The 24,030-nt window shown below is 40.5% G+C and overlaps 1 protein-coding gene across 1 annotated transcript in view; it reads left to right on the top strand.

Annotated features, from left to right (window-relative positions):
- The window catches only part of LOC126443291 (ankyrin repeat domain-containing protein 17-like), a 43,586-nt gene extending 22,574 nt beyond the window's left edge, over window positions 1–21,012 (top strand). Inside the window, exons 3-4 of the mRNA XM_050090901.1 lie at window positions 3,912–4,064; window positions 20,628–21,012. Coding sequence (XP_049946858.1) covers window positions 3,912–4,064; window positions 20,628–21,012 — 538 coding nt within the window. The remainder of the gene's footprint in view (window positions 1–3,911; window positions 4,065–20,627) is intronic.
- Window positions 21,013–24,030: the final 3,018 nt, after the last annotated feature.

The raw sequence follows: 24,030 nt of genomic DNA, 5'->3' as shown, positions 1-24,030 counted from the left end.
TGACGCTTTGGATGTACTGTGCACTATTCAGCGTCCCCTCGACGATCACCAGTGGTGTACGGCCAGTGTAGGAGATCGCTCCCCACACCATGATGCCGGGTGTTGGCCCTGTGTGCCTCGGTCGTATGCAGTCCTGATTGTGGCGCTCACCTGCACGGCGCCAAACACGCATACGACCATCATTGGCACCAAGGCAGAAGCGACTCTCATCGCTGAAGACGACACGTCTCCATTCGTCCCTCCATTCATGCCTGTCGCGACACCACTGGAGGCGGGCTGCACGATGTTGGGGCGTGAGCGGAAGACGGCCTAACGGTGTGCGGGACCGTAGCCCAGCTTCATGGAGACGGTTGCGAATGGTCCTCGCCGATACCCCAGGAGCAGCAGTGTCCCTAATTTGCTGGGAAGGGGCAGTGCGGTCCCCTACGGCACTGCGTAGGGTCCTATGGTCTTGGCGTGCATCCGTGCGTCGCTGCGGTCTGGTCCCAGGTCGACGGGCACGTGCACCTTCCGCCGACCACTGGCGACAACATCGATGTACTGTGGAGACCTCACGCCCCACGTGTTGAGCAATTCGGCGGTACGTCCACCCGGCCTCCCGCATGCCCACTATACGCCCTCGCTCAAAGTCCGTCAACTGCACATACGGTTCACGTCCACGCTGTCGCGGCATGCTACCAGTGTTAAAGACTGCGATGGAGCTCCGTATGCCACGGCAAACTGGCTGACACTGACGGCGGCGGTGCACAAATGCTGCGCAGCTAGCGCCATTCGACGGCCAACACCGCGGTTCCTGGTGTGTCCGCTGTGCCGTGCGTGTGATCATTGCTTGTACAGCCCTCTCGCATATCCGGAGCAAGTATGGTGGGTCTGACACACTGGTGTCAATGTGTTCTTTTTTCCATTTCCAAGAGTGTATATCTTTTATATGTATTGCATCTAGCTGAAATAAACAGAATCTACTTTTACTAATATTGTACTTCATATTGAAGTAAGAACAGAAATCAATCAACAGTTCATTTGAACCTTGTTTTGGTTTTAAATTACAGGTACTATAACTTTCATACGTATTAGCTTCAGCTAAAATAAACAGAATCTACCCTTACTACTATTCAAGATGTTCATGTGGGAACAGAAATAAGTCAGTAGTTCTTTTGAAATTTTGTTATTCTTTTAAATTTAAGTAACAATTTCATGGCTATACAAACAGCTGCATCTCATTGCAAATACTATAACTCTGGATTATTTTATTCCTGGGCATTCATGTTAATGCCAATCTTGATTAAAGTATTTGCTCACAAACTGACTGTATTATATGTTAATATACGAATAGAAATAAGACGTCAGATCACTTGGAGTTTCTTCTTGTAGTAATCCATTTATTTATTTATTTATTTTGATCCCTCATGTTAACGCCAGTCTGATTAAAGTATTTGCCCATATATCGACTTTAATACAAGCAAACAATAATAAATAACATCTGTGAGCAAAATTTGCCTATCTCTGTAGCATGCAACAGTTGTATAGCACATGCTGGATGCTGGCAAAGCTTCGCTATCACAGTGTAAATCTATACAGATTGTGTATAAATGTGTAGAGTGATGTACCAACTGGCCATCAAAATGGAAGCAGAGAGAGGGATGCTAACAGAAAAAAGCTGCCCATACTGTCACAGAAAGAATAAAACTAAAATTTTCCATCCATATCGACAGATAAACATTACTCATCATGTTGCATTAAACTGTGTTCCATATCTATCACAGATCCAGCATTATGGTAGAAAGAGTGATGTAACTTCCAGAAAACCATCTGAAGATGAAACTGAACAGGTCCAAAAACCGGTTCAAGGAATAATAAATAACTGTTAAAAAAGTGACTGGTAGCAGTTTTATGTATTTAGATTCAGTTAACTGTCATGGGTTCTAAAATATCCGTAATGGGTAACCATAATGCCAGACATTAGTCTGTGTGTTCTCCTCAGTGAGAAATTTCATAGCTGACTAACCACTCCATGATCTGACTGATGCTTACAAAGTGTGGGTGCTCATTTTCAAATACCTAGCTATGTATATACTGGCTATAATTTGTATCTAAAATAGTACTTTCAGTAGCAGTTAAATTTCCTCATGTGGTAGCTCCTTTCTATCATGAAGTCCTAGTTTTGAGTTCCCTACACTGTTTGCTCCTGAATGTCCTTCTGTGTTCAATTCAAGACATGCTGTCCTCCTGTTTATCCCCTATACATCCCAAAGTCGAGTCCTTCATGCACGAATTACAAACGCTTTGAATATCGTCTCATGATCATAGTATCAGGTCAAGTGAATATACATTATGTTCCAGCCAGTTTACTTCATTGCTGAGTCCTCTGCAATTGTTGCTGTTGTGATGCACTTGAGCTGCTCCATCCAATAATTCTCTAGTTAAGTTTAGCATAACAGTCAGCCAGTAGGTACATTCTGTTTGCACTGGATTTTCAACTAACTCTTTGGTACGGTGCTGCTAAGGAGAATTTGAGAGAAGCAACTGAATCTGGTTATGTCACTGGTAAGTTGTTCATAATGACTGAGAACTATTGGCATTGTGAGTGTGTGTTTTACTTGCTGTATATACTATGTGATCAAAAGTATCCGAACACTCCCAAAAACATTGGCATTCCGTATTAGGTGCATTGTGCTGCCACCCACTGCCAGGTACTCCATATCAGCGGCCTCAACAGTCATTAGACATCATGAGAGAGCAGAATGTGGCACTCCGCAGAACTCACAGACTTCGAACGTGATCAGTGATTATGTGTCACTTGTGTCATGCGTCTGTACGTAAGATTTCCACACTCCTAAACATCCCTAGGTCCACTGTTTCCGATGTGACTGTGAAGTGGAAACGTGAAGGGATACATACAGCACTAAAGCGTACAGACCTACCACCTCTGTTCATTGACAGAGGCCGCCAACAGTCGAAGAGGGTAGTAATGTGTAATAGGCAGACATCTATCCAGACCATCACACAGGAATTCCAAACAGCATCAGGATCCACAGCAAGTGCTATAACAGTTAGGCCAGAGGTGAGAAAACTTCAATTTCATGGTCGAGTGACTGCTCATAAGCCACACATCACGCCAGTAAATGCCAAACGACGCATCGCTTGGTGTAAGGAACGTAAACATTGGACGATTGAACAGTGGGAGAACGTTGTGTGGAATGACGAATCACGGTACACAATGTGACGATCTGATGGCAGGGTGTGGGTATGGCGAATGTCATCTGCCAGTGTGTGTAGCTCCAACAGTAAAATTCGGAGGCAGTGGTGTTCTGATGTGGTCGTGTTTTTCATAGAGGGGCCTTGCACCCCTTGTTGTTTTGCGTGGCGCTATCACAGCACAGGCCTACATTCACATGTTAAGCATCTTCTTGCTTCCCACTTTTGAATTCGGGGATGGCAGCTGGGTCTCTCAACATGATCGATCACCTGTTCATAATGAAGGGCCTGTGGCGGAGTGGTTACATGACAGTCAACCCTGTAATGGACTGGCGTGCACAAAGTTCTGGCCTGAATCCTGCAGAACACCTTTGGGATGTTTTAGAACGCCAACTTTGGGCCAGGCCTCACTGACCCACATCGATACCTCTCCTCAGCGCAGCACTTGGTGAATAATGGGATACCTGATTGAACGTATGCCTGTGAGAGTGGAAGCTGTCATCAAGGCCAAGAGCGGACCACATTGAATTTCAGCATCACCAACGGAGGTCGCAACGAACTTGCACGTCATTTTCAGCCAGGTGTCCGGACACTTTTGGTGACATAGTGTATGTGTGGACAACCCCTCAGCAACGCTGCCTGTAGTGAGCTGCGTCCAGGTCCTCACGTGAACACGCCTGGCCACACTCCACCTCTGTTCCTCTCTGTGTGTGCAGCCCGCCAGCTCCTGCCGACAGCAGGCCCACCACCACCACTGCGGACACCCATGGCCAGCCCCACAGCCAGACTCCTGCTGCAGCTCCGCAGCCCACGGCTGCCCAACACAGCAGCACTGGACCACCTGATGACGACGTCGTCTCCCGTCTGCGGTGGGTTCCCTCACTACTCACACACACACAAATTACCTAGAAAATCTAAAAAGTAAATGTATTTTAAATACTAGTAAGCTGCCTCTGCCTTTCAAACTGCCCATGAGTTTTCATTCAAGGTTATGAACGCAGTTTATGTAAACGCAAGATAAGAAACTCGATTCCCCATGAAACCATGTGTAAAGGTTTAAACGTGGAGGCAGATGTTTCCACAGTGAGATTTTTCACTCTGCAGAAGAGTGTGCATTGATATGAAAGTTCCTGGCAGATTAAAACTGTGTGCCGCGCCGAGACTCGGGACCTTTGGCGTTCACAGGCAAGTGCTCTAACCGGCTGAGCTAACCAAGCACGTCTCACAACCCGTCCTCTCTGCTTCCAAGGTCCAGAGTTCGAGTCACAGTCTGGCACACAGTTTTAATCTGCCAGGAAGTTTCGTGTATGCAGATACACATGGTGTAATTGGTAGTTTCAGAAAACAAGGTGTTAGGTAATGAATTTGTGAAGGCAAAACATATCAGGAACCCAATTCAGTTTACAAGCAGATCAAATATACAGTTTCACCATTATGTCTATGAACAAATATAGAGTCGGATTATCTAACATCCCTGCTTAACTACGTCTCAGAATTAGAAAAAAAGTTATAAATTGCGTGAAAATGTAATTGCGACTGGGGAAAGCTGTTTCTGTCACTTGAACTCACAGCCTCCTAGCACAGAGATAGATCCTAATCACCACATTTTCTGAAGCAATTGAAAATGAGAAAAAAGATCAAGCAATCAGAAAGTGAAATCTACATGTAAAATACAGCAGGAAACAGACACAGTTTTCCCTAATTTGAAAATCATCATACATCCAAAGTGTATAATAATATGAAGTCAACTGAAGTGCTTGTCACTCGCTGCGGTCTCACCATTGCACCAAAGATAGCTGGCTGAAAGCGCTCATATCTCACACAAGACAAATGTCTGAAATACTACTTCCGAAGGCATTCTGATCGAAACAGAGGTCGAGAAAATGGTGTTTTGTCTTACAAAGCATGATGGAACTGATATGAACACTTTGGTTGACTCAGGTCAAAGCTTTGGACTCCTGGGTTGAGATAAACGAGGACATCCTTGTTTTGGCAAAGGTGAATTCTGCTCATGATCAGAGACGACTCGTGACTGGCGGTCTGTGAATCGACGAGGGGTTAAATGCAGTCATGCACTGCACGAAAAGCTCTTGTATGAAACAGCCGCCTCAGGCTCAATCTAAATGTAGTAGGAATCAGCAAAGCGAAATGGAATGATAATTTGGATATCTGGTCACACAAATGTGGTGTCATATCAACAGCCCCAGAAAATGGTATTATGGGAGAATGGTTTATTGTGAATAGGAGGGTAGGTCAGAGAGTAAGTTATTTCAAACAGCTCAGTGATAGCTTTATCCTCATCATAATCAGCAAATCAATGCCAGCAATAGCTCAGGAACATAATTCAGTGTCACACACAGAAAATGTAGGGAGAGTAAGTATATGACAGCACTGAACTGGTAACTAAGTATGTAAAACAAGATGACGATATAACAATCATGAGGTATGGAAATGCTGTAGTAGGAGAGAATTTAAGGACTGTGCTATGTTACAATGTGGGGTATGTAGTATGAATGAGAGAGCAGAAATAATTCTAGAGCTCTGGTTAAATTGTGGCTGGTAACAAGAAGTACAGTGTTCAAGAAGTAAAACAGAAGAACTCACAGTGGAGAATGGCTGTTCTGTATGAGCTCCTCAGGACGTGGAGTGGCCTGTTCATATCGCTGTAGAATGGGTAAATGAGTTCCAGTAAACATACACATGCAAAGCAAAATCTTATAGATGACGTTTGTGGCTATTTCAATAATAGATTAACAGTTCTGAGCTCCCCTTCTGTGCTTCCCAGTTTTGTTTCTTTTTTTTCCGTAAAGTGTGGGGATACAGGCTTCTGACTGGTCTGATGTAACTCTCCAGAACTTCCTATCCTGAGACAACCTCTTTACCTCCCAGTAGCACTTGCACCCAAAGTCGTGGCTTATTTCACGCACATATTTCAGTCTTTGTCTTCTCCTACAGTTTTTATTCTCTGTAGCTACCTGCAGTATCACGACAGTTCAGTGATTTCTTCATCTATGTCGAACCAAACTGTCTCTAGTACTTGTCAGGATTTTTCTTATACTCCTACCCTCACCGACTCTACAGTAAGACCCTCCTTTCTTTTCTTACCATTTCACCCCAATTTCAACATCCTTCTATGGCACCTTATTTGGAACACTTCGATTCCCTACTGCTGCTGTTTTCCCACAATCCACGATTCATTTTCGTACAATCCCGTGCTCCAAATATACATTACATGATATATCTTTCCCAAATCAAAGCCTATGTTTTACACCAGTACCATAATTTGGCGAGGAATGCCCTCTTTGTCTGTGCTAGTTTGTATTCTTCAACTACTTTGCTTTTCACACCATGCACAATTATTTTTCCACTGCAGCAGAATTTCTTCATCTCACCTACTTTGTACTCCCCTATCTTGATCATAAGATTATACCAACTCTTATTTCTGTTACTATGTTCCTTCTTTTGCTTATAAATCTAATTTATGTGCCCATTAGACTGTTCATTCTATTCAGCAGCCCAAAGTTATTTCTCAATTTCGCTGAGGATAGCAATTTTGTCAAATGTATCTATCAATGAAATCCTTTCAGCCTGAATTTTAATCCTGCTCCTGACATTACCTTTATCTCCGCCATTGATTCTTTGATATTCAGTTGGAACAGCTGAGGAGGGGACTGCATTCTTGAGTTATACGTTTTTTAATCTAGACAGCTCTTTCTTCTGCTCTTGTTGTTACCTTCTGATTATTGTATATGCATTATATCACCTTCCTTTCCCCATGCCTCATACCCAGTTTTTGAGAATTTCAAACAACTTCCACCATTTTTACATTGTCTGATGTTTTTTAGTGGTAGATTAAATTAATTTCTTGATTTTTATTGTACCTTGCTTCCATTACCTACTGCAAATTCAGAAATCCCTCTCTGGTAGCTTCACTTTTCCTAAATCTAAACTGTAACAGACCCTCATTTCCCTTCCATTCCTCTGTACATTATTCTTGTCAGCAACTTTGATGCATGAGCTGCTAAGTTGACTGAACAAAAGTTCTCGCACTCAGATGCATTTTCTCGCTTCTGGAATATCTGAAGGATATTTTGCTGAAAGTGTGATGGTATGTCTGTAGTCTCGTAGAGTCTACATACTATCTTGAATAATCGTTTGGTTGCCACTTCCCCCAATGATTTAAGAAATTCTGAAGGTATATTATCCAACTATTCCACCTGGTTTGTTCACAAGTTTTCCAAATATTGTTGAACTCTGGATCTAATATTGAATCTTCTATGTTTTTATATTCGAGTTCCATGTCCTAAGGTATTATGTACCTAGTGGTTCCTCTCCCTTAGAGGATTTCGAAATACTCTTCCCACCCATCGCTTTCTCGTCGGTGTTGATTAGCAGCGTTCTTTCGAACTCTCAATGTTGGTGATCTAGAAATTAAACTTTTCTGTGTGCTGAAACTGTCCTTCGAATGACCATTTCCTTTTCGTTTTCTTCTAATTTTTCCTGCAGATATTTTACTTTATGTCCTTGAACTTCCTATTGATTTCACTCCTTAGTGATGTGTAATGCTGTATTCCTAACTTTCTTCAGTTTTTTTGTTCTTCCTTCTTTCGTCAATCAATTCAAGTGTTCTTTCCGTTCGCCAATATTTCTTCAGAGTTCGCTTTATTCAGCTGCCTATTTAACTTCTGTGGTTCGTTTTTTATTTAAGAAATCCACTCATGCTGAAATTAACTGCCTAATGTGTTCTTCGTTATTGCTTTATCTACAATGTCAGATAATTTAAATAGCATGTCAAATTCCTTGGCACTTCAGTATCCCACTTATTTACACTTAGATGTTTCTGGATATTACATGTTACAATACAATATCTAATTGTGGAGCCTCTATTCATTGTCCTATAATCTAGGTGTAATCTAACCCGGTCTCCAGGCGTTAACTAAGTATACCTCTGCATCTTGTGATTATCGTCTGAACAGTTAAAAATTACTTAAGCAATGAAGTGCTTATACGTATGTCCCAGGATACGGAGTGTAGACTTCCAGTAACTTTGCCATCCTAAACATGTGTCGGAATGGGGCAAAGAGTACTTCAACAGGGAGTGGTGTGGAGAGAAACAGTTGCTAATTAACGAGCAGGTTCAAGAAAATATGCACTTTAGTGATGAGAGTACATGGTAAAGTAAGTGACTAAAACGTCACTGAACCCTACCAGTGCATTGCCGTTACAACAGTTTGAAGGATAGACACATACTGTGCATGAAGCAGCTTGGTTACTCCTTGGTAAAGTTTCGGATTCCACACATCAGGGATTGATTCAGACACACAGTCCTTGCAAGTTCTAACGTCTGTCCATTTCGAGATGAAACATCAGCATTGCTACTATTCCATGTCAGATTGTGGGTCTGTGTGAACCAGTCAACTCACCAGAGGGAGGCAAAGGCCCACCACTTCCACCATGGCCACACCTAGTAAAGCACTGTGGGATTCAAAACAACTTGCAGGCTGTTGAAAACAGTGGAGTTGTTCAAAACTCACGTTTTCTACCTTGCCATTCGATAGGATGCAATAGGTAGCTTTTCATATAAATTATCAGCATGTTAAGATTATTTTTAAATACCTATATAAAGTGTTTATTAGATCATTAATTTTTCGTCTCTTTGCATGGACTTATTTTAAACTGTAACATCTATCTTGTCAGAATTGGAAAACAATATTGTTTTTATTTGATTTTTCCTTTGTAGAGAAGTTGCCACATTTTATTATTAAACTCTTGTGGCACACAGTTTGCCGTATGAGAATACAGATATTCTCTGCTAGGATGAGTAAAGAGAGGTTTTCTGACACAAGTGACACTTTCTTATTTCTTAGTACATATATTGGCGCCATGAGGCAGACAATCAGTTCAGGAAGCCTATGTTTGCTTGACAGGAGTATTTATAATGCTACTATAGAAAGCAGCATGAAATATTAGTATACACTCACACTCTACAGTTGGTGCAGCTTGTGTGTGTGTGTGTGTGTGTGTGTGTGTGTGTGTGTGTGTGTGTGTGTGTTTTCCCTCCTTTTTACTTTAAGTGTGCACATGGAGTTAGGTGTACACTATTATAGGTCTCAGTGCATTTCGTGCATATTTGAAAGTATGGATTCGCTAAAACATAGCGTACATAAAGCATAGCCGACATAATGCCCCGATATCTGAAATGTTCTGACAAAATCTCTTGTGTACAACAGAAAATTTTCCTGTTTGGTGCGGCTGCGACCTGAAATTTTCCAGTAACTGGACTGAACTTGTTTGCTTCTATGTCAGGAAAATACATTTAAATACCTGAAGAATAGTTGAATTCTGTGCGCCGTCTTGGGTATATTCAGGAAGGACTGCCACACTCAGACAACTAGAATTCTCTGCATGAACCATCTGTTTCAGTGAAGACCAACTATTGGTTGGCAGTAACATCTTGGAGTTTGAGGAATTGATTTACATGAATCAATGTGACAAAATGTGATAACTCATTTCGTTCAGAGATTCAGTAAAAGAACTTATAATGGAAAGTGGATGAAGACTCTGATAACGTGGTGCAATAACACCTCTGTACCTCAACCCTCCAGCTGCGGCCGACGTGGACTTTTCCTTTCAGCTGTTTCTGGGGAATTTCGCGAGACCTGCGAATATCGCGTCGGGTGTAATTTCGGCTCTGTCTGCGCTTTGGAACTGCTATTTTATCGTCTGAAACCGCAGGTGCCTCGGTTTTCACGGTATACAGTCCCACTCACATACCACACATATACCTTCAAGTGGCAGCAGTTTCATTCCCGAGCTTGTGTGTGGGACCTTGCTTTGAGATATACAAGACTCAGAATATTTATCAGTATGTTTGTTCTGCTTTTATAACGTTGAACGCGACTTTCAGTTTACCCACTATATTTACTCTCAATGTCAGTTAAGAATCAACTCAAAGTAAGTTTTTGATTTTCTTGTTAAATTACTATAATTATAATCATTCTCATTATCTACTAAAATTTTCCACTCCTTTGGATGGAAAAATCGGAAAATCGTCCACAGTTAAGGAGTTAATCTACATAGGGTTCTACAATCTTTTCTATCGTAGATTGGGGAATATATCAGGTTTGTACCTGCATAGCTGTGCTTTAAGAACTGCTTACAGTTCTCTTGAGTAGTGGGACTGCGTATCCTCAGGAACAATGGGTCCATTGTTCTCCCTATGTAAGCAAACTGCTCACTTAGGTTTTGTTTACTTAAGATGTAATTAATGGCACAAAAGATTTTGTATGAGCAATTTTACTGATAGGCGTATGTTATTCTGTCACAAAATATAATTTTAACATTGTATGGTACGCTCAATGAAAGTTCTCAAACACACTTTAGAAGTGTCCGGTAAATGACAGACAGTTCTGCATACCGGTATTGATTCACAGCTTTCACAACTCGACCAGCAATAAAAGATAGTCTGGATTGCCTTCCTTTGAGGCATCATCTGTCACACATTATTGTCAACGTTCCTGTGCAGGCTACAGAAGCTGGTAGCAAAAGTATTGCACATGTCACCCTCAAAGCAGTTTCTTATATTTACGCAAAAGGATTTTGTGGAGTGGTACCCATGCTTGGAAAGACTCTAATTTTTCTCCCTTGATGGTATGTTACACTTTCTTCTACACAATATCGATCTGGTACAATCATTTCAACATGCCTTAAAATTCCCTTGATGTTGCTGTACAGCCTGCCTGATGAGGACAGCAAACAGCATATTAGAACAGGAGTACATTGTATGCAGGCTACAAAACGTGTTTACTGCACATTTCTTGAATCAACCCAAATAATGGAAGCGTCCCAGGCTTTGTAGATGGTGACAAACTACGTAAGTGATAGCCTGACATCATCTTAGATACCCACAATTTTCTCATAATGTTGGCAATCACTACAAAAATTTAGTAGTCAGAAAATGCCAAAATCACCAATGTTACAAAAAAGCGATTTAGATAAGCTTTGTGGAAATTGCTGTGCTATTTATGGCAGAATTGTGAATCCTGTCACAGGAAACAAAAGGAAAGCTCCACACAATGGAGACAATGTGTTGGAGAAAGCGTTGCAAAACCTAAATAACGGACAGGGTAGGGAGTTGTGGAATCAAATGAATGACAGTAAGATACTCAACATGAGTATTGTGAACAGAAAAGAAGAAACTGAAGTGGTGTAGCCTTTAGGTCTGTGCATGAAAGCATGGGGCATAGCAGGCTGACTTAAGCTTCCTCTACTAATGCTTACATTCCTCAGTATGTACCACAAATCTGATCTCTGATGTAGGGTAAAGAGCAATGTGGCGTAATAAAGGAAAACCAGACAAAGTAGCTGCAGTATTCAAATCCATAAATTGCGATGTCTTGAGAGTTATTCGGCTGTAAATTTGTTTCCACACACTAGTCTAGGTTCGCTAGCTCTTGAAAAAGAGCTGTGTAGTATCTCAGGCTCGTTAAATGCACAAAATAATGTTCATGTTTATTTATTTCACTGAAAATGTACATGTGACAGGCATCCATATTGAACCAATGATCTATTGGATAACCACATCAAAAAAGTCAGTATTTGATTTACTATCTCATTACACACTGTGTACACGCTCATACGTTCTTAAACGCTTAAAATGTTAAGATTTACTCTTCACGAACTCTCCAATGATTGCACCACAAATTCTGATGTCACAATTATACCCAATTAATAATATTAACTGAAACCAGCATCAAATGGATATACATATTTCAGAATATTTATGCTGGCTTCAGGTGTAATTTAGGTGTCACATTTTGCTCTTATGATCATTAGTACTATTTGCTTAAGAAAATAACCATCGACAGCTGAAGTAGGGAGGTTATAAAATGCGAAGTGGCGGTAGAAGGAAAAGCATTTCCCAGAAAGAGTAATTTATTAACAACAAATATAAATTTAAATGTTGACAAGTCTTTTATCAAGGTAATTGTCTGGATTTACCTAGTATGGAAGTTCATAGCAAACAGTTCAGGCAAGAAAAGAGTAAAATATTTTTTTGCACAATACAACTTTATCATTGTTAAGATTTGGTTTAAAAATAAGGAAACGAGATTCTAAACGTAAAAGACATATGGAGAAACCAGGAGATTTCACATTATGACATAATAGTAAGTCAAAGATTTCGAAAGCAGTGTTATGAACTGGAAATTGTTTCCAGGGACAGATATGCAGTTTGAACTTAATTTATAGTTCATGAACTACATATTAAAAATGGCGAAACTTCAGAAAACTAGGAAATTAATGACCTAAGTCCTGAATTATTTAAAAGGACCGGAGTCTGTTGAAGGTTTCATAAAGATTATTTGGAAATTATTGCCTGAAACGGAAGAAAGGAATAAAACAGAACTGAAATGAGTAGCCTTAAGAAAGGAAACAGTAAAGTCATCTGAAGGTAGACAAAATGACACAGTACAGACACAATCTTTGGTTAGCAAAAAAGGTAATGGATTTGAAGAAAGAAGCAAACATAAAAATGTAGAGAATTAAAGCGTCTATAGGGAATCAGAAACTTCTAAAACATTAGATTGATGGTAAGTGCAAAACAGCAAAGAACTATTGATCCCAGGAGAAATTACCTGTCTCGTCATTAAATAGGAAAGACTAAGAAGCATTTCCCCCCATGAACCATGGACCTTGCCGCTGGTGGGGAGGCTTGCGTGCCTCAGCGATACAGATGGCCGTACCGTAGGTGCAACCACAACGGAGGGGTATCTGTTGAGAGGCCAGACAAACATGTGGTTCCTGAAGAGGGGCAGCAGCCTTTTCAGTAGTTGCAGGGGCAACAGTCTGGATGATTGACTGATCTGGCCTTGTAACATTAACCAAAACGGCCTTGCTCTGCTGGTACTGCGAACGGCTGAAAGCAAGGGGAAACTACAGCCGTAATTTTTCCCGAGGACATGCAGCTCTACTGTATGATTAAATGATGATGGCGTCCTCTTGGGTAAAATATTCCGGAGGTAAAATAGTCCCCCATTCGGATCTCCGGGCAGGGACTACTCAGGAGGACGTCGTTATCAGGAGAAAGAAAACTGGCGTCCTACGGATCGGAGCGTGGAATGTCAGATCCCTTAATCGGGAAGGTAGGTTAGAAAATTTAAAAAGGGAAATGGATAGGTTAAAGTTAGATATAGTGGGAATTAGTGAAGTTCGGTGGCAGGAGGAACAAGACTTTTGGTCAGGTGATTACAGGGTTATAAATACAAAATCAAATAGGGGTAATGCAGGAGTAGGTTTAATAATGAATAAAAAAATAGGAGTGCGGGTTAGCTACTACAAACAGCATAGTGAACGCATTATTGTGGCCAAGATAGGCACGAAGCCCACGCCTACTACAGTAGTACAAGTTTATATGCCAACTAGCTCTGCAGATGACGAAGAAATAGATGAAATGTATGACGAGATAAAAGAAATTATTCAGGTAGTGAAAGGAGATGAAAATTTAATAGTCATGGGTGACTGGAATTCGTCAGTAGGAAAAGGGAGAGAAGGAAACATAGTAGGTGAATATGGATTGGGGGGAAGGAATGAAAGAGGAAGCCGCCTTGTAGAATTTTGCACAGAGCATAATTTAATCATAGCCAACACTTGGTTCAAGAATCATAAAAGAAGGTTGTATACCTGGAAGAATCCTGGAGATACTAGTAGGTATCAGATAGATTATATAATGGTAAGACAGAGATTTAGGAACCAGGTTTTAAATTGTAAGACATTTCCTGGGGCAGATGTGTATTCTGACCACAATCTATTGGTTATGAACTGCAGATTGAAACTGAAGAAACTGCAAAAAGGTGGGAATTTAAGGAGATGGGACCTGGATAAACTGAAAGAACCAGAGGTTGTAGAGAGTTTCAGGGAGAGCATAAGGGAACAATTGACAGGAATGGGGGAAAGAAATACAGTAAAAGAAGAATGGGTAGCTCTGAGGGATGAAGTAGTGAAGGCAGCAGAGGATCAAGTAGGTAAAAAGACGAGGGCTAATAGAAATCCTTGGGTAACAGAAGAAATATTGAATTTAATTGATGAAAGAAGAAAATACAAAAATGCAGTAAATGAAGCAGGCAAAAAGGAATACAGACGTCTCAAAAATGATATCGACAGGAAGTGCAAAATGGCTAAGCAGGGATGGCTAGAGGACAAATGTAAGGATGTAGAGGCTTGTCTCACTAGGGGTAAGATAGATACTGCCTACAGGAAAATTAAAGAGACCTTTGGAGAGAAGAGAACCAATTGTATGAATATAAAGAGCTCAGATGGCAACCCAGTTCTAAGCAAAGAAGGGAAGGCAGAAAGGTGGAAGGAGTATATAGAGGGTTTATACAAGGGCGATGTACTTGAGGACAATATTATGGAAATGGAAGAGGATGTAGATGAAGACGAAATGGGAGATAAGATACTGCGTGAAGAGTTTGACAGAGCACTGAAAGACCTGAGTCGAAACAAGGCCCCGGGAGTAGACAACATTCCATTTGAACTACTGATGGCCTCGGGAGAGCCAGTCATGACAAAACTCTACCATCTGGTGAGCACGATGTATGAGACAGGCGAAATACCCTCAGACTTCAAGAAGAATATAATAATTCCAATCCCAAAGAAAGCAGGTGTTGACAGATGTGAAAATTACCGAACTATCAGTTTAATAAGTCACAGCTGCGAAATACTAACGCGAATTCTTTACAGACGAATGGAAAAACTGGTAGAAGCCGACCTCGAGGAAGATCAGTTTGGATTCCGTAGAAATGTTGGAACACGTGAGGCAATACTGACCTTACGACTTATCTTAGAAGAAAGATTAAGAAAAGGCAAACCTACGTTTCTAGCATTTGTAGACTTAGAGAAAACTTTTGACAATGTTAACTGGAATACTCTCTTTCAAATTCTGAAGGTGGCAGGGGTAAAATACAGGGAGCGAAAGGCTATTTACAGTTTGTACAGAAACCAGATGGCAGTTATAAGAGTCGAGGGGCATGAAAGGGAAGCAGTGGTTGGGAAAGGAGTAAGACAGGGTTGTAGCCTCTCCCCAATGTTATTCAATCTGTATATTGAGCTATCAGTAAAGGAAACAAATGAAAAATTCGGAGTAGGTACTAAAATTCATGGAGAAGAAATAAAAACTTTGAGGTTCGCCGATGACATTGTAATTCTGTCAGAGACAGCAAAGGACTTGGAAGAGCAGTTGAACCGAATGGATGGTGTCTTGAAGGGAGGATATAAGATGAACATCAACAAAAGCAAAACGAGGATAATGGAATGTAGTCAAATTAAGTCGGGTGATGCTGAGGGTATTAGATTGGGAAATGAGACACTTAAAGTAGTAAAGGAGTTTTGCTATTTAGGGAGTAAAATAACCGATGATGGTCGAAGTAGAGAGGATATAAAATGTAGACTGGCAATGGCAAGGAAAGCGTTTCTCAAGAAGAGGAATTTGTTAACATCGAGTATAGATTTAAGTGTCAGGAAGTCGTTTCTGAAAGTATTTGTATGGAGTGTAGCCATGTATGGAAGTGAAACATGGACGATAACTAGTTTGAACAAGAAGAGAATAGAAGCTTTCGAAATGTGGTGCTACAGAAGAATGCTGAAGATAAGGTGGGTAGATCACGTAACTAATGAGGAGGTATTGAATAGGATTGGGGAGAAGAGAAGTTTGTGGCACAACTTGACTAGAAGAAGGGATCGGTTGGTAGGACACGTTTTGAGGCATCAAGGGATCACAAATTTAGCATTGGAGGGCAGTGTGGAGGGTAAAAATCGTAGAGGGAGACCAAGAGATGAATACACTAAGCAGATTCAGAAGGATGTAGGTTGCAGTAGGTACTGGGAGATGAAGAAGCTTGCACAGGATAGAGTAGCATGGAGAGCTGCATCAAACCAGTCTCAGGACTGAAGACCACAACAACAACAACAAGAAGCATTTTCATAGAAATGACAGAACACTGAATCTGACTGGTGTATATGAAAAGAAAGCTTTTCATTGAAACAGCATCATTAACAGCCCTATTTGTACATTATATTTTCAGAAAAAGTGTATGTATGTGTGCGCGTGTGTGTGTGTGTGAGTGTTTTTGAGTGAGACCGATTGGTGGCTATTAGGTTTATCAGTTGTAATGTCTCACTTGGCAGAATAACAGAATGAATTTGTTCTGTAATGTCTTTAGTTTATAAAAGATTTTGTTACCTTTTACTCTTGAGCAAAAGCTACACACAGTTTGTAGCAGGCTTGTCTGCTTTGCTCATGCAGTGAGGCTGTCACACACTGGTATAATTGACAAAGTGCATTTCTCAGCACACACATCTTCAGCGAGAGGTCCACAGTTTGTTCAAGAAGCTAAGATTTAGTCAGAGCAGTAGTCCAAATGGTAATCTAGAGAAGTGTATGAAATGCTAATTTTTTGAATGATTTATAGGACCCTTCAGCTGCCATTTTGTTTATTTCCTGTACGACTGTACAATTTCGGCCTTAGGCCATTTTCAAGTATCTAAAAGTGAAGTTTCATACATTGGATACATTAGTGACACTTGCGATTTTGATGTAGGAACAAGTCATATTTGTAGATATACTAGGCGCATCATAACTTAGTTATGGAAGATTTTTTAGAAATAGATTATGTCATATACGTCGTTGCTCACATGACATCATGTTATGCTTATAAATTAGTTCGAGGTGTTCACGCTATTTTAGGAGCACGTTAATTTCGAGCAGTTGTTGCACATCTCTTATACGTAACGTAATTATCCCTAGGAAGATTATAATTAGTTTACAGAAACTTGCTACTTAACCTGCATATGTTTTTTGTTCTGTTATATTTAATTATCGTTCATCATTAGTGTAAATATTACTGTATGTAATTTCTTTAAAATAACTTGCAATTATTTGTTCTGTTATTGTAGGAGCACGTCATTTTTGAACAGTTGGCACAAAGATCTTACATATCGCATTTATCACAGTATTCTAATGAAATAGTACTGAGATCAATGAGGGTCCAGTAAACTGATCGAAATTAACGTGTTCCTAAAATAGCGTGAACACCTCAAACTAACTGATGAGCAAAACATTGTAACGAGCCAACTGGCGGTACTCCAGATTGAACTCACAACGACAACGGATCGTACTGTACTAACGTCGCTATGCCACTGATGTATGGCTTCCTGCCGCGCAAAATTGCTTGAGCGAACCAATCGACCACTACAGCAGAAATTTAGTACAGTTCTAATTTTACAGTCGATGTTATGTCTGTGGATCGCTATTATTTTTCAGAAGATTCTAGTCGTAGAGGAACGCCTGGCAAGTACTCGGAGTCTAGCTCATACCGTAGTTGCTCTCTCAAAAGACGAATGAAGACAGATCAACGCTCGGATAATTAATACTGCAGCAATCATAAACATTGACGAGACGACAGACTCAAATGTTTTGATAATAAACAGCACTTATACTATACACAACGTCGTAATCGTACAGTGACACTATTAAACCACGAATAGACACGCTAAAACATTCCAATGACACTGACGAACAATATCTAGCAGCAGTTAAGAGACATGCAGATTTCGATAACAACTTCCGTTATCGTACTATCGGACAAAACAAAACACCAACCACTTTAAATACAATAACTATTTACATTATGTCAAACTAAATGTTACCTCTAGCTTGCAATTGTTCTCACACACAACAAAATTCTCACAACGCAGCACACTATCTCAGGAACAGTCTCGTAATCTTTTAATTACTTATAGTATTTACCTACAATATATGGTCGTGTTACGACCAATCGAATTTAAGTTGCTCTCAAAGATATCTATAAGGATTAAAATAATTGAAGCTACCATTAAATCTCTTTCTGTTTAGTCCAGTGTTCCTATGTAAATAATACGACGTAACGTATTCCACAGAGTTACCAATCTTTGCTATTAGTATAATCGCTGACTTGTCTATGATAACTTTCGACAACTTCAATTCTAATTGAAATTACTTAGGCTACTCTTTGCGTAAATGAAATCATTTTAGCTGTTTAGAATATCTATCCTCTGTATATTTAGCGTGGATCAACTCAATTAATGAACTTTTTGATCAGGCAAAACTTACAAATACCATCGTAAAATTGTGTCATGCAAAGCGTTATTAATATCTCTGAAACTAAACCTTTGCTTTTCTCACAAAATATAGTTACCACAACAGCTACTAATTGACCACACGTAAAGGTTTCTTTTAACCCAAGAAAATTGGTATTTATTGGGTCTTGGTATCTCAATACAATTTAATTCACATAAGTGAGCGAGTGTCAGCAAAGACTAACACACCCCACAAAAACGGAAATTCATTAATAATGAAATAAAATTAAACAAAAACCCTAGGCGCCAGCGCCTCTTTAACCCTAAGTAACAATTTAACACAATTCCGAGCCTCTCCAGGCGTTAGCTAAACGCGACCTGCTAAGTTCCCTATATTGAAATAGGCCACTTGTCACTTGAGTAACAAAGTTTTCGTTTAGTTGTAGCTTGTAAATGGTTCCTTTTATCCTCATCGCTTATGAACTCAACTACTGGTGCGATCTATCATATTACATTGAAACAGTTCAAATCTGTACGAGCCAATTCTAGGTCTTCTGTATGATTATGGTATTTAAACAACAACAACAAAAATGTGTTCGAGGCTTTCTCTTCTCGACACACACCAGTCACTACCAAACCACTCCAACAAAACAGCTAACAACCCAATTACCTATGAGCGAGACGCGACCACTAATCGTACACCACGGACAGGATATCGGTTCCAACGATTCCCAAAAACTCATCAACTGCAAATCTGCTTCTCTCTAACACAGCTCACGCTGTATCCATCATAGCAAACTATTCCTCACTACCGAACTGTTCACAGGACGACAATAAATCGATCGCCATAGCACATAAATTCGCCAAAACCAGTTTCTCATTCGCGACTATTTATAAAATCACACAGTGCCTACGTACATTCCATAGTTCAGCATTGAGAGGAAACTACCGTCACAGCCACGTATATGAACAGGGGCCTAAAAGACAAAGTATCCACGCTGCTCCGTGAACTGCACAAAAATAAGATACAGGTTCTATCAGCAAAACTTCTTTCCCTCTCCCAAGCCTTAAACGCCAACTGCTGTGCCTCAACACACCATGCAATGGGTCGGTATCCTGTCCGTCCTAGACGTACCTCGATATATTAACTTAGTCGGTAAGAGGTCTGCTCGGGAACTAACTACCTTCTTACGTCATACAATAGGAACCACTTACACGAACAAATACGCAGCGCCACACCAACTTCTGACAATCAATTAATTATTCGTTGATGCTGTCGCTTGTCTACGACAGCGGCCGGCTGCTGCACATCGCCCAGGCAGCATCTCTGGCCCCAGCGATGGCGAGATGTTGCATCGCTGAAGTCCCGTTTCTAGGCGCTACAGTCTGGAACTGCGCGACCGCTACGGTCGCAGATTCGAATCCTGCCTCGGACATGGATATGTGTGATGTCCTTAGGTTAGTTAGGTTTAAGTAGGTCTAAGTTCTAGGGGACTGATGATCTCAGAAGTTAAGTCCCATAGTTCTCCGAGCCATTTGAACAATTTTTTTTTGAAGTCCCATGCGCTCACCACTTGTTTTTTTTCTTTTTTTTCTTCATCGGCGCCCTCGGATCACCTATAACATGTTTTGTCTCGCTTAATACATCATACACATATATTTATAGTAAGGACCAGGTGTTATTAGCCATTTATCGGGTCGGATGTTCATCAGTTGTAAAGGCGAACGTAACCCGTGCATTTTGACACAGCACAACATGATGTCATAGCAGCAACGACGTATATGACACAATCTATTACTAAAAAAATCATCCATAAAGTAAGATATAATGCGCCTAGTATATCTACAGATATGACTTGCTGCTACATCAAAATCATAAGTGTCAGTAATGTATCCATTGTATGAAACTTTCGGTTTAGATACTTGAAAATGGTTTAAGGCCGAAATTGTACAATCGTACAGGAAATAAATAGGATGGAAGCTGAAGGCTTCAAGAAATCATTCAAAAAATTCATCGCAGCTGCGAACCCTACCGTATTGAAAATTTTAAAATGCTAATTTACTCTTCTAACCTGCAGATTTGTTGTTGCCTTCAGACACATAAAAGAAAGAAATAAGAACGTAAGTTAAAGTGTGTGTGTCGTTGTGTGTGTGTGTGTGTGTGTGTGTGTGTGTGTGTGTGTGTGTCTTATTTCGAGCAAATAATTTCCTTGTAAATAGTATGTTTCTCCATTTTTGGAACTGCTCTTCTTCTATGACAGTTTTCTTCATTAGACGAGTGTATTTGGAGAAATGTGTGAGAATTCCTCGGTATTTTGCAGGGGCCTTACCGCAGAGCAGAAGGGCAGGGAGCTGATTGATGCGGCTAAGGAGGGGGCAATCAGCAGGCTGCGGGCGGTGCTCACGGCCGGTGCAGATGTGAGAGCGAGGGACATATTCAGGAGGGACACTGCCCTTCATTGGGCAGCACGGAAGGGATGTCTGCAGGCTGTGATATGTCTGCTGCGCAGTGGGGCTGAGGTGGACGCCAGAAACAACTGGCAGAGCACGCCTCTGCTCTTGGCCGCACAGTATGGCCACACAGAGGTGGTGTCCCGGCTGCTGGAGGCAGGGGCCGACAAGGAGGCCCGCGATGGAGATGGGGACACGCCGCTATACGTCGCCAGGGCGTGCGGCCACCAGGAGATTGTAGAGATGCTAACATGAAACTACCAGTACAACAAACTTATCAGCAAAATTAATAAAGTTTTACTAATTGTTTTTTCATGTTTTTCTTAAATAAAAACAGTACAGAAAATTTAGTCTTGTATTCATTGCATGTACCCCTCTTTGTGCAGTTATAGTGCAATTCACGAAGATAGACAAATATTTTAATATGTCACTCTACAAGTAAAAACAGAGAAAAAAGTTCATATAAACATAGGTCCGCAAATGTTTAGTTACAGGGTTACGGCTAATAAAAGATTTTGCCTAACATTTAGCAACTTCGCTAGTATGAAGCCGTCGCAAAACTGTATGAGGTTAAAGTAAAGCATGATTTCCATTTATTTTGTTGCTGTTCGTCTGATGAATCTAATAAAACGTGTCCGAGACATGTATCTGCAGTAGTATTCCGGAACATCCAGAGAAGCAAAGATATGATTATACAAGTAAATTTGTTTACTTTCCATTAAGAATGTAGAAACGTTCAAGTCATTGTTGGCAACCTTTAGTGAGTTGTTTCTGTCGTTTTTCTAACCTTGAAACGAGTTAGTCTTCTGTATTGTTCAGTTTATGAGGACAAAGTCAATACATGTGAGGCATTACTTTGCTCACACTATGAATGCCATGGACGAAATTAAGAACAATCCTGCGAAACTGAAACGAGCAACAAAATCTGTTCGTACATGTACAGCTAAATGCATTGAACTCAGTGGAGACATTTTTGAACATTTATTGTAAATGTATTGTGAAATTGTATATCCACTGTACGACTTCCTTAACACTAAGATTTGTTTTTTTATGGTTTAACATAAATTCACAAGTGCTATGGTGTTAATAAAAGCAGATTATCTGACACGGTCATACAGTTTCTGCCAATGTTATTACCATCATTTTTCGAAAATTAAATTCTCTACAACTTCTGTTGAAATCATTGTGCAATTGTCTGGAATTTAAAAGACAAATTGGGCCAAGTAGTTAATAAATTAAAAATTTTACGAAATTACATCTTTGCTTCTCTGGAAAACTATTGCAGATACACATTTGCGACATTCATCAGATCACTAACAACAAAATAAATGGAAATCGTGTTTTACTTTAGCCTTATACAGTTTTTCAATGGCTTCATGTTAGCAAAGTTGCTAAATTTCAGGCAAAATCTTTTATTAGCCGTAACTCCATAAGTTAACATTTGCAGACCTATGTTTGTATGAACTTTTCTCTTTAGTTTCACTTGTAGAATAACATACTAAAATATTTGTATATCTTCATGTATCACTCTCTATAGCTTCTGTGGTAACCCAACAACAACAGCTATAAAGGATAGCTATAAATAATAGCTATAAAAAAAGCTCTGTCAACTAATGTAGATAACCACAGACAAGCTTCTATTCGTCACAACTCAAAAAAACTCGACAAAAACTGCGTTACTGATAAGTACCAGTTTTTTACAACACTTGGATGCTGAAAAGTACATGTTAATGCATGTTTCACGTGATGTGCCAGCACTGTAAATTTTGTCATAAGCAGATTGCTGCTTTAAGTGCACTGTGATTAGAATATATCTTCAGCTCGGATATCAGACCGAATTTACTTCAGTCTGTATCGTGCAGATGCTGCAATAATTTGGGTGTTTAATTACAATGTGACATAACTATCAGTATTCGCAACTCATTAGTTTTGATCAAAAGCTGAATTTACTCATCTATCTGCAGCACTAATGATTTGATAGCTAATGCGTTTAGTTGCAGTTTAACGTTGAGACCAATATTCGGACCTTCTTACATGCTTACCATCTGAAATCCCATTATTACTTCATTTTTAACTAAAAAGAATCATAGAACGACCTGTAATCGTACAATATCCAGCTGCAGTGCTGCAGTTACAGGAATTATTACCATTTATTGTACCAGGTAACGTGGAAATTCATTCTCACATTACAGGGCGTCAAAACAATTTCTCCCTCTTTCCACGTTTTCGTTCTGTCCGTCTGCACTGCAGTTCCCTCAACCCGGCGTGATTTCAGCAGTGTGTCTGCGGGGTGACATGCAGCGACTCTGGTCGGACAGGCGTCGCCACGGACAACAACGCCCTCTCTGCCCCAGCCGGCAGTCTGTCGAACTATGGCCCAAAGGAACTGTGAAATTGATTTAGCAGTTTGTGTACACGATCTGTGTACACATCACACAACACTTGAATGCTACTCCAATTCAAAGGAACAGAAACCAGTGGTGCTCATGATATTTTAAATAGTGTCTACACAGATAGATAGAACTTCGCAGTTTTCCAGAATATGCGACAAATCATTGCAGCCTGCAGTCTCGACTTTCGGAGTTTTGCTTCTGACTACCAACCAGTAGTTACACCCTATATTACAAGCTGCGATATAATGACAATGTAATACACACATCAAAAAATGTTTTGCCTCACCTCGGTTCCGAGACTTACGGAACTTGTACAGAAAATTGCAATAGAGATCAACAACATTTCCTCCCTTTTTACTGCTCATGAAAACCACAAACTGCATCTGCTGAGAATTCTTCGGGTTGTATGGCCATGGTCCATGGAACTCTTCTATCCCTGACGTTTCATCCAAGGCCCGGCAAGACTCAGCACAATCAGGAGCACTCCAAAATGTGCCGGCTGGTGTGGCCGTGCGGTTCTAGGCGCTTCAGTCTGGAACTGGGTGACCGCTACGGTCGCAGGTTCGAATCCTGCCTTTGGCATGAATATGTGTCATGCCCTTAGGTTAGTTAGTTTTAATTAGTTATTAGTTCTAGGCGACTGATGACCTCAGAAGTTCCGTCGCATAGTGCTCAGAGCGACTCCAAAATGTCGAACACAGCCTTGAATGAAACGTCAGGGATAAAAGAGTTCCATGGACCACGGCCATACGCCCCAGAAGAATTCTCAACATCTGAAACATCCGGTCATGAAAGCCTTCATTGTATGATCACACGTTGCATGTTGTACCACCAACACCAAGACTTTCAGAGGTGGTGGTCCAGATCGCTGTACACACCC

The sequence above is a fragment of the Schistocerca serialis genome, unplaced genomic scaffold, assembly GCF_023864345.2.
Source record: "Schistocerca serialis cubense isolate TAMUIC-IGC-003099 unplaced genomic scaffold, iqSchSeri2.2 HiC_scaffold_1444, whole genome shotgun sequence".
Classification (NCBI taxonomy): domain Eukaryota; kingdom Metazoa; phylum Arthropoda; class Insecta; order Orthoptera; family Acrididae; genus Schistocerca; species Schistocerca serialis.
This window is presented reverse-complemented; position numbering and strand designations above follow the sequence as displayed.